The sequence below is a fragment of the Cavia porcellus genome, unplaced genomic scaffold, assembly GCF_034190915.1.
Source record: "Cavia porcellus strain 051 isolate PalLab524CR breed Dunkin Hartley unplaced genomic scaffold, mCavPor4.1 scaffold_25, whole genome shotgun sequence".
In the NCBI taxonomy this organism is placed as follows: domain Eukaryota; kingdom Metazoa; phylum Chordata; class Mammalia; order Rodentia; family Caviidae; genus Cavia; species Cavia porcellus.
Genome location: NW_026947508.1, coordinates 26,002,536 through 26,019,657, shown reverse-complemented (window position 1 = coordinate 26,019,657; position 17,122 = coordinate 26,002,536). Strand labels below are relative to the sequence as shown.

At 45.0% G+C, this 17,122-nt stretch overlaps 1 protein-coding gene across 9 annotated transcripts in view; it reads left to right on the top strand.

Moving 5' to 3' along the window:
• The window catches only part of Csmd2 (CUB and Sushi multiple domains 2), a 566,560-nt gene that overhangs the window by 378,524 nt on the left and 170,914 nt on the right, over positions 1-17,122 (top strand). For all 9 annotated transcript variants that reach the window (XM_063236033.1, XM_063236032.1, XM_063236031.1 and 6 more), the window contains 6 exons: positions 578-765; positions 1,440-1,628; positions 1,826-1,942; positions 8,929-9,144; positions 10,780-10,968; positions 16,145-16,314. In XM_063236033.1, the coding sequence (XP_063092103.1) occupies positions 578-765; positions 1,440-1,628; positions 1,826-1,942; positions 8,929-9,144; positions 10,780-10,968; positions 16,145-16,314 (1,069 nt within the window). The remainder of the gene's footprint in view (positions 1-577; positions 766-1,439; positions 1,629-1,825; positions 1,943-8,928; positions 9,145-10,779; positions 10,969-16,144; positions 16,315-17,122) is intronic.

Here is a 17,122-nt window from a genome sequence, read left to right as displayed (position 1 = left end):
CAAAGTGTTAGCATCTGAGAAGCAATCTGCTCCTTATCTCTTACATGAAATTTGGTTTCCCTGAATTCTGTCCCAAATCCTGCTCAGATGCCCACTTTGACTCATACTCAGCTTATGCTAAAGGGGTTTGGGGAAGTAGGCAACCAACTATGAACACAAACTTCTTCTAGAAAAATATTCACAGCCTGGGCTGGTGATTTAGCTCAGAGGCATAAGCACTTGAGGACTTGAGTTCGATCCTCAGTACCAAATATATATATATATAAATATATTCACAACCTGGAGTAAGTCTTCACACTTTTCTGTAGTGAGCCAGATAATATCTTGGACCACTTGCAGATCTCTGTTACATGTTCTTTATTATTTTTTTTTCTGAAACCCTTTGTAAAAGTAAAAACCAATCTTTGCTTTCTAGATCATAGATCAAACTTGGCCATGTAACTTTAGTTTACAGACCCCTCACATAGAACATTGCAGTCCCCATGATCAGTATGCCTGGGTAAGGTGGAGCTTTTGTCATTTGCAAATTAATAAGCCTTGGTTTTCTCCAGAAGTCTTCATTTGCATCATTTGGCAGATTTAAAACTGAGGTCAACTATGACACCCTGGAAGTGCGAGATGGACGGACATACTCGGCACCATTGATTGGAGTTTACCATGGGACCCAGGTCCCCCAGTTCCTCATCAGCACCAGCAACTACCTCTACCTCCTCTTCTCTACTGACAAGAGTCACTCGGATATTGGCTTCCAGCTCCGCTATGAAAGTGAGTCTTTGTGGGGAGGTGCAGAGAGGTGGGTAACATGGTTGGCCCAGGTAGGTGAAAAGACCCAGTTAGGTTGCTCCCTTTGGAAGGTGCTCCCTTGTGCTTGGAATCTCTCAAGGATCATGGGAGCTAAGAGTTGCCCATGACCTCTGTACTAGGTTGCATACCTCACAGATTCCTCTGCATGCAGCTGAGTGCTACCATGAGGGGTACATTAGGGACAGTATTTGACCATAAACATGAAGTAAAATAGCATCACATAAAATAGTAAAATAGTGAGTGCTCACACTCACTCTGTTATCATCTACTGTATTCATCCCCTCAGTTTAAGGTGAGACTGAAATAGAAAGTTAGAATTGAGAGGACCATGAGGATAGGGTATTTTCTGATCCCTGTTTATATCCCTAAGTCTTAGCACAGAGCCCAAACTACAGTGAACACTCAGCTGTTACCGATTGAATGAGCCGAGGAGAAAACCATCAAGCCTGCTTTATCTAAGAGATAGGTCTTCAAACTCTTCACAAATTCCAGCAGCCCCGCTTAACAAGTTGGTGAATGGTGATTCCAGCTTTCTGTGAATGTGGACCTCTCTTTCCTTTCTCTGTGACCCAACTGGAGTCCCTCTGTGGGAACAGTGCATGCTGTCTTTTCTAGCGGCAGCCTCTCTTTTCTAGCGATAACACTGCAGTCAGACCACTGTCTGGACCCAGGGATTCCGGTCAACGGCCAGCGGCACGGGAATGACTTCTATGTCGGTGCTCTGGTGACATTCAGCTGTGATTCTGGCTACACCTTAAGTGACGGGGAGCCACTAGAGTGTGAGCCCAACTTCCAGTGGAGCCGGGCACTGCCCAGCTGTGAAGGTGAGGCACACCATTAGGGGGTACTGAAGGAGGGTGTCCCTTCCCTACCTTGAAAACCCAGACGGAGGAAGGACTACTGGCTGTCCTGCCCATGAGTGAGGGTTGGGGTTTTGAGTGGAGTTGGGATGTTGGGTCTCAGGAGAATCGTGAGCTTCTAGAACCACTCTGGTCTTTCACTGCCCTCTCCTCTCCTGCAGCTCTCTGTGGTGGTTTCATTCAAGGCTCCAGTGGAACCATCTTGTCACCAGGGTTCCCTGACTTCTACCCCAACAACTTGAACTGCACTTGGATCATTGAAACATCGCATGGAAAGGGTGAGTGTTAGTGTTGGGGCCTGTGGCAGGTGTTAGAAAGTGACCAAAGTCACAGCCCCAAATCCTCATGTTATGGTGACTTCAATGGGGATTTCCCTGTATGTTGACATGTATATGTAGTCTGAATTTTTCTAACCAACAAGAAAACTTCCAGAACCTTCTCATCTCTTTGAATCACAGAATTTAGAATCTCCATACTGAAAGAGATCTTACTGGTTTACCAGCCATCAAATCCCACTCATGCAAAAATCTTCTCTAAATCACCTCTCACAAGACAGAGACACATCTTCTGTCTCCACACGTGTATGGTGGTGAGGGTACCAATTCATTCCACAAAGGACATTTCTTACCATTTTTGATAAATCTGTTCTTTCTCAGTAATCATTCAGTGTGTCTGAGACCTTCATCCCTGTACCGTGTCCTGGAGGAACTCCCAGTGGAGCTGGGTGCTCCTTTGCTCCCTCTTGCTCATATCCACCTCTCACATTCTGAACACAGTGATCCTCTTCCTACATAATGATGCTCACACTCACTCTGTTATCATCTTCTGTATTCATCCCTTCAGTTAGGGGTCATCCTCAGGTGTCACACATTCTGGTTCCTCACCAGCGTGCACCATTGTCTCAGCTTCCCTTGCATAAGTGGCTTTGGTGGTCCAAGTTTAAGGTAATGATGTTGGTTTGAAAATAATGTTAGTTAATACATCTTTCATCCAACAATTAGTCATTAAATATCACCCAGGGGGCAGACACCAAGGCTGAGGATTGGTGGGAATCAGACAGATGCAGTCTTTACTCTGAAAGCTCATTCTACCGTTCATCTTTTCAAGTACAGTAGATAATGCCAAGGCCCACCTTACAGGTTTTGATTTTCTTCACTGGGGGTAGAAACCAGGCATTTATTTCTTAAGAATACCTCACCAATTATCCTGATGCTTGCCTTTAATTTAATGATCTGGAAGTTTGCAAAAGAACCCAGGGGAAAAATTGAACTGGAAGAATAACCTCCCAGATACTGAAGTGTAGTGGACTAAATAATGCTCGCAGTGTGGTGTGAGTGTGAGTGGACATTCAAGTCAGTGAGGGACAGTAAAGGTCCCAAAAGGTATTCTTTTGCTTATATGTGCAAATGCCTGTGAACATGTGACAAGGAGGTAGTTTAGTATACAATTAAAGTGTCACTTCAGATACACTGAAGACAGGAAGGGTTATTTAATAAATGATGTTAAAACAGTATGCGTAACCACTTGAAAAAAATGTTAGAGCCCAGTGTATCTCCTTCATATACTTAGACATGTGAGTTCCAGCACTAGGAAAACAGAGATATCTAACATCAGCTGGGGCTATAGCTTTAAAAGAAACACCACCAGCAGAATTGATAAAGGCAGAGGCTGTAAGATTCAATTAAATAAAACCGATAGAATTTATGTTTTAAAAAACAAGTCAAATGGTAAATGGGCAAAAGAAAATTCGCAATACATGTAACTAACTAAGGAGCACCAACCTGAGGCATAAAGAGCTTTTAAAACTCTTCAAGGGAAATAGGCTTGGCCCACTGGCCTGCAAAATGAGCAAGAGCTATAAAGTAATGCTTCATAATTGATGAAAGACAAATTGAAAAACATCAGCGCTGCCAATAATTAACAAAATGCAATTTCAACCAGTAATGGAATTCCATTTCTCTCTGCAAGTCATCAAAGAAAACCATACCATGGGGGGAGAGTGTGGGCCCGCGAGTGCTCTTACTGCTGACCTGCTGGTTAGAGGCGGTTCATATTTCTAGGGGCTGGTTCCATGACAGGAATCAGAAGCCTTCAAAACACTCATGCCTTTGGACCCAGCAGTTCCACCTACTGGAATTTACCTGAGGAAACTAAGTACAACTATACATCAAGTTGTAGTTGCAAGAATGTCCACTAAAGCATTTATTGATATTGAAAAAATCAAGAACTGTTCAAATGTCCATCTGTAAAGAAATATGGTATATGGTACAGCCACAGAATGAAATACTAGGCAGCTATTAAAATGAGTAATAGGAAAATATCTTTACAGATCTATAGAAGTGATCGCAACAAATCATTCAGTAACAGAGTTTGCCAAAAGACTAGGTTATATTTGTAAAGCATAAACAAGGATATTTGCATGAAAAACAGTCTGAAAGGATCTATCCCAAGATGTTAATACAGCAAATCCCTCACTTATAAGCATTTGAGTTGCAAACATTCACAAGTATGTAAGACTGATTTTGTCAAATTATGAATGTATCCAATTTACAAGGTTCTCCTGGAAGGTAACGCATTCCTAAGTCAGGTGCTTACTGTACTGTACTCTTGTCATCTTTTATCTGTTCTTTTCTAATTTTGAGCAATAAATATGTATTGCATGTAAAATGTACTATTTATTCCAAGAAAAAAATGAGGGAAAGTCATTTCTAGTCCCTCCATGTGTATTTAAGTGTTTCACTTTGGCCTTATGAGGTCAGCCCTGGCTGGTTTGGCCCAGCACTTCTTGGAACAAAGTAGGGAGCTCCAGGCAGTCAAGGAAACTCCCTTTGTTCTTGGAGATATAACCCATGTGGCCAAAATTTTCTGTGTCGGACTATGCCCTCACTGTACTGTGTGCTTCCCTGTGCTTTTCTGTGTCATTGCCTGAAAGTCTGCGCAGCTTGTCAGTTACTTTCAATGCTTATTGAATACCTGCACTCTGGAGTTTAGGCCCTAGGGTTAGAGACAGAGAGCTAAACCCAGATCTCAATGTAGCTTAGCCATTCTGTGATAGAACACAGAGGCAGAAACAGCTGGAACCCAGCCAAGGTGTTAGATGATTGACCTGGAGTTAAACCTAAGTTTGTCTTCAAGAATGAACAGGAATTAGCCAGAATGAGATGTGTTCAGGCAGAGAATCAACAGCAGGCTATGGATGAATGACTGGGTCACTTCCTGAGAACAAAGTCAAGGCTTCCCCTAACCCTTAGTGTAGAACCCCAGAGTACAGAATAGCAAGTGAGGCCTACAACCCTGCCTTACCTTTCTCAGCCTCATACCCAGCCCTCTAAGCTGAGTTCTAGCTACACATAACCTTCATTCAGTTTCTGGAAGTGGCCAGGCTTTCTTTCTCCTCTGGAGCTTTACACAGAAAGCTCTTCTCTCCAGAACCACCTCCTGTCCCCATCCAGGGAAGCAGTGAAGATGCCCAAACCCTTTGCTTGGGTAATTTCATCCTTCCAGATCTACTTCTTCTCAGAAGTCTTCTCAGATTCTCTTCAACCATGTCATCTAACCCAGACTTCATCACACTATGTGAAACTTTCCACTGGGCCTCCTTGACAGATTCAGAGCTCTTGGACCATCTGCTTTTTCTTGTTTCCTGCAGCTTCTCCAGCTGCTGGCTTTCAACCTGGAAAACAGGGAACTCCGAGAGTATATTGGTGACATGAACCCTTCTTCTCAGGCTCTGCCCATAAGATATGTCTGGGTAACTGACCATTATGCTGCTGGCTCAGGTTGCTCCCTAAAACATCTCCAACTGGGAACATTCCAAACATTATCAAAATCATAATTACCTAGCTTGCCACATACACAGGATATAGTGAATTTAGGAGTCCAGAGACTATGCTTGTGAAGATCCTGGGTCAGACCTCTCCTAACCCACAAGGCCACTGGGGGACAAATGAGCTGAGCAAAGGAGACTTGGTAGTGCCCACCTGATGCCTTCCAGGGCTATGCTGGGCATTTAGATGCACCATCCTGGGGTGCCTCACTCAGGGATTAAGTGCCATCTGTGAAGAAGATGCTGTCACCCTTTGTTACAGCTGATGAAAAGAGAACACCGGGGATGCCAAGCAGCTTTGACTGTGGCCTTTGGGCTCACAGGCAGGCATCTGATCCCCACTCTTCTGCCCCAGTGTGGTATTGATGCCATCTCTACAGCTCTGCATGATTACTCCAGTGTATGTATCTGTCACTCCAAATCTAGATTCCACCTCCAACTTGGGACTTCTCTATTTCTGTGACAATGTCTTCATTTTCTCACAGTGACCGAAAAAAACCCAAGCAATCAGCACAGCTGGGAAATCCAGGGGTTTCATCTCAATTGTTTGCTCATCCTCAGAATCCTAGCCAAATGTTTACTCCTTGGGGAGGACCACATTTGCATGCCAGGAGAATAGAGCCCAAAGTGAGCACTTAATCAACTTGTTTCTGCTTGTTACTGTGTCTGACCTGCTCTCTATACAACCCTGTGTACTAGGGAGGGGAGAAGGGTGTTTATTCAGCAGCCTTCTTGATGGAGAAGAGTGTGCTCATCTGCACATAGGTCTCCGTGTCAGCAGGACAGTGTAATGTAGGCAAACCCCCCAATACGTCCCCTCTGCGTTTGCCACCTCTCATAACAAGGTCATGCCTCCTGCATAGCCCCTACAACTCCCAATGCATAGAGTTCCCTACTCTTCCTCACGCTTCACTGTAGATTCTTACAACTGATGCATCTGTCTCCTCCACTGAACTGGGATAATTTTCTCAGCACTAAGCACTAGGCGCAGCACATGATAGGTGCTTAGGGCTCAAGCCCTTGAATAAATGGATACACAGCTGCATCTCAGTTTCCTGGACATGTGTTATTTGCAAACTACAGCCCCTTACTGTTGCCACTCTTGCCAGGATCACTGGGTCTCTTCAAACCCACAACCCATGGGAGCCTGTGTATTCTTGGTCACTAGCTCTTATCAACAGAGAGGCAAACATATGACAACTTTTAAAATACTTTAGTTTTATGATCTTGGATCTACTATCATTTATCAAAAGGACACCAGTGATTATCTAGAGATATTTTTTTCTCCAACTTTCAAATGCCTACAAATCATGTTAGTTGGCATGCAAATTCCATGTCAGTGCATCTGCAAGTGAGGTCAATACCTGCATTCCCAATAAACACCTATACCACTGGTCTGTGGACCACACTTTGACTGGTAGGTGGGCCCAGCACTCCTTTTCCAGTCATGCTTCTGCCCAGGCACCAACACAATGCATATACCCATGGGCACACTGACTTCTGCATGGGCATTAACACGTATTTCCACCTAAACACAACTGAAGCCTGAACACGTTCATGACCTGCTTTGGATTTTAAGATCCTGCCACTCCATAACCTTCCTCATGACCCCATTTTCTCATTTCCTACAACCTTGACATCTCTTTCCTTCTGTGGTTTGTGAGACAGCATCCTGGATCAGATCAGCTGTTTCTGTGGGCAGATTGCTTCTGTTCAGATCCCAGCTACCATGCACCACCACCTACCAGTTGTGAGATCTCAGGCAAAAAAATTTCATCTTGTGACTCATTTTCCTTGGGTGCAAAATGGAGATGATAATAGTTGTACTTATGCCTTAGGGTAACTGGCTGGTGTGAATGAATTTTCATGTCTTCCTACTAGTTGACAGAGCCTGACTACAAAGCCACTGAAACAGGATGGTGGTGCCAAATATTTGGTGTTTATTTTATTTTATTTTGATACCAGGAATTGAACTCATGACCTTGCACTTGCCAAGCAGGCACTGTGCCACTGAGCCATATCCCTGGCCAAATATTTAGTGTTTAATGTCAATGGGTATTGTTGCTTTTCATCTTATATTCTTAACCTCTCCCCCACTGGTAGTACTTTGGTACTTGACAGAGGCTTCAGCCTTGATTCTGTGTGTAAACATACTTTGATGCATGTCAGGCACCTGTGCAAGGGACATTTGCATACTTCCTCTGTTCATCTCTCTGATTCTTCTTACCCTACCCTTCTTTTTTTCCTCTCCATCTCATATCATTTCTCTCCAGATTCCCATTTCCCCTTCTCTGACCATTTGCCTACTCTCCTCAGTCTTCTCCATGCTGTGCCTTCAAATATCACTTCTTTGCTGGTGACTCTCAGATCTGGCTGTGTAGTCCCACCTTGATCCTGAACTTGCAAACCTTCCCTTCCAGCTGCCTACTAAGTTAACACTCACTGGATGCTGAAAAGGCTGATTTTCGAGGCTGAATCTATTACTTTTCTGAAAGGTGCCCTTGTAGGTCAAGACCCTCCCAACCATTCTTTCTAGTCTCCTTTGCATTGGTGCCCGCTGAATGCTGTCCACCTTCTGGCCTTAGGTCTCACAGTCATCTCCTGTTCTTGCCCTTCTGCCAAATCCCATTCTCCCTAGTCCAGCCTATGGCAGCTGCCATCCTAACTGATCTCTCTGCCTCCTCACTCCATTTGTCCTCCTCACAGCCACCAACATCTTCCTAAAACTGAAATCTGATTTACTCTGATAGAATGGCTCCTTGTTGTTTCCAGAAAGAAGAGTATCAAGCCTGGCCTCCACCTATCTTTCCAACCTCAATTCCAAGTATTCTCCCTGGTGTGTGCAGCCACATGCTGCTCCCCACAAAGCCCTTGACACAGGCTGGTCGCCTAGCTGGGACACGCTTTCTTCTCCTACCAAGTTCATCCCTATGTGTCTTTTTAAGTTACAAATCAAGTGTTCACTGATTTCTGAGGCTGTCCTACATTTCCCTCTCCTGCTGTAAACTGCTATCTCTTCTGCCCTGTGACACACTGATCTACATCTAACACAGCACCCATCCTTTTGTGTTGTAGCCATTTGTTTAAGTCTTGTGTATCTGCTTGCACCTCACCCTGGATTCTTGCCTATAGAAGTGTCCAACAAATGTACAACTAGTTGTTGAGTGGATTAATGAATGGCTGTGAAGCATTCTTATAGATCCAACTATAAATCTGCCTCTCTAATGTTGTCGACCATAAAGAGGAGCCCCTCTCCTCGCCTGGAACTCATCATTACCCAAGGTCCATTCATTCAGATTCTCTTGAACACTTTACTATGCATGCTTGGATGTACTCACTGACAGGTATTTGCAAATTGGAAACACGGGCAGATCCATTCTGAAGCTGGGCTGCTGCAACCCTTGTCTCATCACAACCTGACCCTCTGGTCTCTTGCAGGTGTGTTCTTTACTTTCCATACCTTTCACCTGGAGAGTGGCCACGACTACCTCCTCATCACAGAGAATGGCAGCTTCACCCAGCCCCTGAGGCAGTTGACTGGCTCAAGGCTACCAGCTCCCATCAGTGCTGGGCTCTATGGCAACTTCACCGCGCAGGTCCGCTTCATTTCTGATTTCTCCATGTCATATGAAGGATTCAACATCACCTTCTCAGGTAAAAACTGTGAGAGTCTCTGGGAAGAAGAGATGGCCGAGATATTCTGTCCCTCCCTTTGCTGCTAGTCCCTGGCCTTCCTAACCAGATGGCTATTTGTTACTCCCCAGTCTCTGGGAGAAGGACCTCAATACTACAGCAAAAGATATTTGGCTCAGACACAAGGAAGAACTTCCCTATAATGATCCTGGAAGGAGTTAACAGGCTCTTTGAGAGAATCTTCTTTTCTGATTTAGGATTCACTCTGAACATGATCTCAGTTGGCTGAACTAGAGGACTTCATAAAAGTTCCTACCTCGGCCAGGGATTTAACTCAGTGGCATAAGCGCCTGCCTGGCAAGTGTGAGGTCTTGAGTTCGATCCCTGGTACCAAAAACAAAACAAAAACAAACCCAAAAGTTCCTATCTCCTCCAGTAACTCCAAATTCTTTTCCTGATTCCACTTCCACTATTTCCAGCCAGTAAAAAAAAATGAAGAAAAAGAAGAAAGGGTTTTAAATTAACATATTAGAATGTTTTAGTCTCACTTGGGATCTTCTTCATCAATGCTAATTTTTCAGTGATAGATAGTTGTCTCTGTGTTTGGGAAGCCTGGAAAGAAAGCTGTTTCATTTGGCATTCAGGAAGGAAAGAGGGCTCTTGGCTCCTCTTGTGCTGAATCACCTAGCACTCCTGTTGCAAGCTGCCCCAGGGGCTCATGCCCACTCCAGCAGGAGCAGGGATATCAGAGAGTTTACTGAGATTAGCAAGAGGAGTCAGCCCCTGGGAATTAGACCTTGGCCCAGCACAACCCCCATTGGCCCACCATGCAGAATCCACCTGCCTTGCATCTGGGCAGCCCTGGCCATAAGACACATCCAAATAGTATACCTCAGCCCATCTGAGAGACCCTCTCTTTACCACAAAAAGCCCAGGAGGACTGTGTCTCAAAGGGAAGATGCTCTTCCCTTTGTGGAATAAGGGAATGGCACTGTTGTCTATGGCTATCCCACCCTGCACATGCCCAGTCTCATGTGACCTCAGAAGTAAGCAGGATCAGGCCTGGTTAGTACTTGGATGGGAATAGCACTTCTGTGTTGTCACTGGAAACACCAGACAGATCTCTGGCCTGTAAATGTCACCCCACCATGTTTACCATCTGCCTCAAAGCCAGAATTATCAAGTAAAAGCTTCTAATGAAACAATTTGAATCTTTCCCCCAGTGGGAGTTGTCCAAGGCTGGGTCATAGGCTCTGACCCTCTGGAACAGGTTGATGAGATTAATCTGGTTCAGTGCCTCAAGAAAAATCACAGGACAGCCCACAGGCCGTAAGGTCCAGGGTCCAAATGGAGATGAAGAAGTAGAAGAGGAAAAAAAAAACCTCAGAAGTCCTTCTGGGCAGCGTCCCTTAGAATCGCTATGTACTAATCCACTGCTCACAGTAATGAGGACCCAGACTACCCGCTTTGGCCTCCCTGAACATCTCTCAGTCTCAGCTTCCCTGGGATGCACCCTTTTCTCTTTACCTCTTATTACCCGGTTTGCATGGTCTATCCCTTTGCCTGTCTTTGTCTCTGGCCTTCTTACCCTGTCATTTCAGTCTGTGTGTTCTCCGAAAAATGTCTCTGAGTCCAGCCTTCCCTCTACCTTTGCAGAGTATGACCTGGAGCCCTGTGAGGAGCCCGAGGTCCCAGCCTACAGCATCCGGAAGGGCTTGCAGTTTGGTGTGGGTGACACTCTGATCTTCTCCTGCTTCCCCGGGTACCGTCTGGAGGGCACAGCCCGAATCACGTGCCTGGGGGGCAGACGGCGCCTGTGGAGCTCGCCTCTGCCAAGGTGTGTTGGTAGGTGGTCACGTGCTTTCATTTTGCTTCACTTAATGGGGGAGGGCAATTTGTAGGCAATTGATGTGAGGTGGTGGGTTGCACATGGCAAACAGTGATTGGGCCTGGGTTTGAGGATGAGCTACTGTGGGTCTGTGGGCAAGTGACTGAATCTCCTTCTCCTCCAGCCTCCTTATCTGTAAAATAAGGATGGTGACACCTGCTTAGCAGGCTGTTCTGCGGCCTAACCTGATCTTTGCCAAGTGAACCCCCATTGGCTCTGAAATGAAGCTGACTTCAAAACTGTCACTTCTCCCACCTTCCCACACAGGCCCCTTGCTTACAGATGCATCTTACAGAGAAAACTGGATGGGGAACGGGGGATGGATTGGGTTTTAGGAAAGAGGCTTAGGTTTGCTCAAGTGGAGTCTCGGTGCAGGGGTGGGTGTTTGTACTAGGCTGATGGAGCTGCTTGTCCTGGGAGAATCCCTAGGAAAGCTATCCATTCAGTGGAGGAGGAGGGAGGGGCAGAAGTCAGATTCATTTTCAGAGAACTTGTTACCTGCACATCAGGCAACTCAGGGTCCCATATTGTAGTGGAGGAGATACAAACCATCAACACATAGATATGTAATTCATGCAACAGTGTTGCAAGACGGAGAGAAAAATTAGGTCAGCTTAGAAAGCAGTCGAGGTAAGGCTGCTCTTTTGTAAAGAATAGGCAGGGAAGGCCTCACTGTTGAGGTGCATTTTTGCTGACATCTGGAGAAACTGAGAAGAGAGACTAGAAAGTCAGGACCAGAGGGCCATGAGCATGTTGGGGGTTTGAGGATGAGCTCAGAGATCGGTCTGGAGCAAGAGGCTGAGAGAACAAGACATGTTGAGAGCAGAGAGGCAGCCAGTTGGAGGTTGGCACCCAGCCCTGCCTGCCTCCTTGCCAGAACCCTAGAGAAGGCTGATTAGAGCTCCAGACTCCAGGAGGGTAGGGAAAAATAGGGTGATAGCCCAGAGAGCTGGGCCAATTGTTAGCTGTGTCTAGCTTGGAAGGCTCGTGACTCTGCTTGCTCATACTCTCAATGCAGGACTGGCTGAAACAGGCTGAATTAGTGGAGTACTTACCATTAGCCATGGAACTCACTTAAAGCGAGGTATTACATAAAACTCCATAAAAATACACAGAACAGCTCAAAGCGGCACTGCACCTGAAATGGGAATGGGCATCTCAAAAGTCTGTGAGGAGCTGGGTCATAGCTCAGTGGTAGGATTCTTGCTCAGTGTGCACAAGATCCTGGGGTCCATCCCTAGCACCTTAAAGAGATAAAAAGCCCATGAGGGCATTCTTGCCTGAGTATTCCATGATGCCAAGGGCTCTGCAGAGGACAGGCTGGAAGGAGGATCCGGGCTCAGCTGCACAGTTACACAGGCCCAAGATCAAATCTTTCTACTCTTACCAACCATTAGTCACTAAAACCTTCAGCCTCAGCTTCTTCATCTAGAAAACAGTGATAACACTGCCCAACTCTCAGGCCTTAATCTAGATGAGGTGCCTAAAATTTACCTACACCAGAGGTACCATATTACTACCATCATTTTTCCCAGTAACCTTTTTATTGTTATTTGTGATTATTAGTCATTGTTTTGTCAATCGCCCTCTACTGTCTTAGAAAGGAAATGCTAAGACAGAGTTGCAGAGTTTTGTTTTTGAACCATTAAATGATCTCATCTCCCAGAGTTCCCACACCCTGACCTGGGCCCACACTCAGACACAGAGAATCACATTCGGTTCCAGGCACTTGACTGCCAGCAGCTTGTTTCTGGTAAAACATCCTCGGTGAGGTGGTTCTGGGGAAACTTTTTCTTGAATGGGGTTAGGCAGGCCCACAGATGCACACACTGCTGAAGCTCCTGCCTCATTGATCTCATTACACAAACTCATCCTTTAGCTTATTATTCCAATTACTGTTTGTTCATGGCACCTCACAATATTTTTATTATTACATTTGTCTTCTGTTTCACATGTTATTAATAACGCAGAGCAATTATAATCACCTCTAATTACCACCATCCTGCCGCAGAGGCTCACTCGGGAGGTATCTCAGAAAGTGCCCACCCAGGGGATGCTCCCAGTTGCCACGTGCAGCAGAAGTGCAAATTGGATGATTTAGCCCACACAGCACCACCAGGAACATTCCCAGCTGAGAAGGAGATGGATAGCCTTGGGCTCTAATTCATAGTGTGACAGGAGGTGACATAGACCCTGACTTCAGGGCCCCCGTGTTTGATATGGATGAAACAATTCTGACCGCAGGGGACCCCAGTCTGCAGCAAGAGACATGGTTCTGTCCTTGAAAGTCCCAGTGTTATGAAGAAGACCTAATCCTCACCCGCAGACCCCCCAGACTGATGAATAAGATACAGCCTCTGCCCTGAATGAGACCTCTTTTGACAGGAGTGACAGAAGTCACAGATGTCTGCATCAGTGACAGCAGTTTCCTGGGCATATGATTGCTTGTTTCTCTGTAACATTTACTTGTTTCCATTTACGCTTGTCTTTGGCTCCTCAGTGTATCTGCTCACCTCCCCCTGTTACTTTGGAAACTCTCCCAGAAGCAAGAATCATGTCCCTGCACTCTCTCATACCCATCGTGGTACTTGGAAGCAAGGCTCTGACAGGAGGTTATGACCTGGTGGCCTGGGCAAGGATTGGTCACATCTGAGCCTATTAGCTCTGTCCTTCCTCCTAAAAGTGTTGGGTGTGTAAGAAAAATGTGGACACTGACAGAGTGTACAGCTAGATGCAGCAGGGAGCAGGACCTGGAAAACAGCCCAAGGATATACCAAAGACCATGTTTTTAAAAATCCAACTGTCAGGTACTAAGCAGGGTTTCAGAGACATCAGGAGTGGTGAGGGCACTGTGAACCCCACGCAGCTAAGGTGAGCTTCCTTCCCATAAGCTGTCAGCACAGATCACAGGCAGCGGGAGCAGGAGAGCTACATAGATTCACTGGGCATAGATATGAGGAGAGGAAGGAAATAACTCTGACTGGGGACCTACTATGTGCTAGCCACTCCCCATATAGTCACTTAGTTGACAGCTAAAATTTCATGTTTATTTTCTACTGTTTTGTGAGGATACTCTTACTGTCCAGAGAAAAACAGATGAAGAGACCAAGGTTCAGAGAGTTTATATGTCTTCTGTCTGCCCGCCTTGAAAGTCTGTGCTCATCCTACTGCATCCCATACCTCAGCCTAGAAGGTGGGGAATGGAGTGTAACCCTAGAGCCAATGGAGAGAAACCCCAGAGATGCCACGTGGTGTGACTAAGTAATAATGTTCAACTGTGCACAGCCCTTTGTAACCATCACTCTCATCTCAGGGCACCCAGAAAGTGTGCACCATCTAAAATCCTGTCTGCTGAAACTGTCAGCACCCACTGCCCCACAGTGCCTGCCCACTGCTGCCCCTCCAAGTGCCAACTTGGCACATTCATCTGATATCTGAATGCTTTCCACACCAACTGAGCTTAAAGTTCGCGAGGCTACATCTCACCTTGAACATAACTAAATAAGGATTTATATAATGTCTTAGGACATTGAACTGGGCAGGACTCAAGAAGTAAAAGATGAAAAGTATACTTGGTGGAGGACATGGTCACCATCTTAAAATGGCCAAGAATAGCCCAGGGACAAGCATGTGTTCCACACAAGCATATGGCAAGGCCTGTGGCAGACTCAGCCCTGGAGTTTTCCACATGCCCCATCTCTGCCTAGCACACTCCTGCTCAAGGCAATTAGGGCTGACTTTATGGTCAAAATAATGGCATCTTGACCACTCAGGGTCCTTCCAACCAAGGACTACATCTAGGATAAGGACATTGAGGGGTGGTTTAGAAAAAGCAGACTTGCTATGATCAGCCACAAAGATTCAAGACATGCTTCAAACTCCCCATATGCCCAGACAAATAATGAGTCTGCCATCTGGACTTGTATTTACATCCTTCTGGACCCTAATTATTTTTAGAACTGTACATCTTTCTGAGGTCAGTGCATGCCATATTCATTCATTCATTCATTTAACAAATATTTGTCTTACAGATGATCTGAGCTAAGCCTTGGAAATCCATTGATTCATCAAGCATGAGCCTATCCCCTAAGTAACTCACAGTTTGGGTGGGGGGCAAAGGTAAATAGCAAGCTGCAGGGACCAATGAGATAGGTGTCCTAGTACAGGAAGGCAGAGAAGGGCTTTGCAAACAAGCCCTTAGAGTGCCACCACAAGGTTGTCAGCATGTCCCACCACTGAGCTGCACCCCTCCATTTGCAGAACTCGAGCCAGCCAAGTGTGTATTGGAAAGATAGATATGACAATCTCAAAGGATCACAGTGCAGTGATGGAGAAAAAGATACTAACAAATAAATCAATTAAAATGTGATACATGTTATAAATAACTGTATAGGAACAATGAAGAAAAATGACTAATTCTGGAGAAGGAAAAACAGATTTCCACAGGAGGGTCTGATATCATTAGCAGTGTTTCAAGGAGACTATGCTAAAACTTTCTCCAGAGCCTCAGAGTCCCTGAACTCCAACCCCCTCCTCTTTGTGAATTAAGAGCCTTGATCTAAATTGCTAAGTACTAAGTCCTTGTCTTTAGATTAAAGATGATAACTGTGCCGGCCTTAGGGTGTTGGTTGTTGTGACAGTTGACTGAAATGGTCTTTTGTCTATCATGGTGTTTTACACATCAGGGTTAACAATTATTATTCCATCTTGTCTCCTCTTAGTTTCCATCTTCTGATGCTGAAAGGCTCCCTGTCTTCTTGCTTGGCTCCCTCTCTTCTAACATCCTCCTTGGTCATTTCTGTTGCTATGATACAAATTGAACAGATGTGGAAAACAACTGCTTTACAACATAGTGAGAGGAAAAGCTGGTTAGTTTCAATTTCTATGAGAGAGGGAGAAACAGAGACAGAAACAGATACACACAGAAACAGACAGAAAGACAAAGACAGAGAGAGAAACGCAGTACTATAGGTAGCAGGTATACTTTAAGTTTGTCCTGTAGACAGACAGATAAGCAGGCATTTGGATAGGTAGGCAGGCAAAAAAACTTGTTACCTTTATGAGATTATTCACTGTGAGTTGTAACCAATGTGAGTTAATGTGTGATTATTGTAATTCTCTTTCTCTTTCCAGCTGAGTGTGGGAATTCTGTCACGGGAACACAGGGCACTTTGCTTTCCCCCAACTTTCCTGTGAACTACAATAACAATCATGAATGCATCTACTCCATTCAGACCCAGCCAGGAAAGGGGATTCAGCTTAAAGCCAGAGCATTTGAACTTGCTGAAGGAGATGTCCTCAAGGTACATTTGATAGATTTCATACAGTATGTACGTTATAGTGTCAAAAGTATAGTTACTTGTTTGTCCCCATGTGAATAATCCAGACTTTCTCCTCCCCTCTTTCATCCCTAGATGGTGTCCTCACTCACCTAGAGGAAGAGTGAGGACCAAAAAGAGAGGGGTGGGTGAGTGTCTAAGAATATGGTATTAGAGTTTGCTTAGGAACTGCCTACTGTCACATATATATGTGGTCAGTTATGGGTTGGCCACATGGATTCATTTGGAGCAGCCACTGGATCAGATTTCCCATTGTGAACCATAACTTTCAAGCTGGACAACGAAGAACTCGTGAATGGGTGTGTGTATGTTCAAGTGTGGATGTGTTTGTGTAGCTATATGCTTGTGAATATATACTTGTGTGTCTACTTTCACATGTGTGTGAATCTGTGCAGGTATGTGGTTTGGGCATCTGTGTCCCTGTTTATGTGTGTGTACTGTGTGTGTACTTGTGAAAATTTTTACTCATGTCAGTGTGTAATGGCCTGTGTGTGGCAATGAGACTAAGAAATTAAAGACATTGTAATGGGGGAAAAAATGACAGGATTTGGATAAAAGAGAAGGTTATAAAGGGGGAGTTGTTACGACACTGAGCATATATATCTTTTACTTTCTTGTATGTCTGATTAAGTAGTAATCTCCAACAGTGTAGGATGTATGTGTATATATAAAATCAATGAGTTGACTTTGGAGATGTCGTTAAAGTTGTATCTTAATAAGAAAAACCTGGGAGTAAGTTGACTTTCATCCTAGGCCAAGGGGTATACTTTTA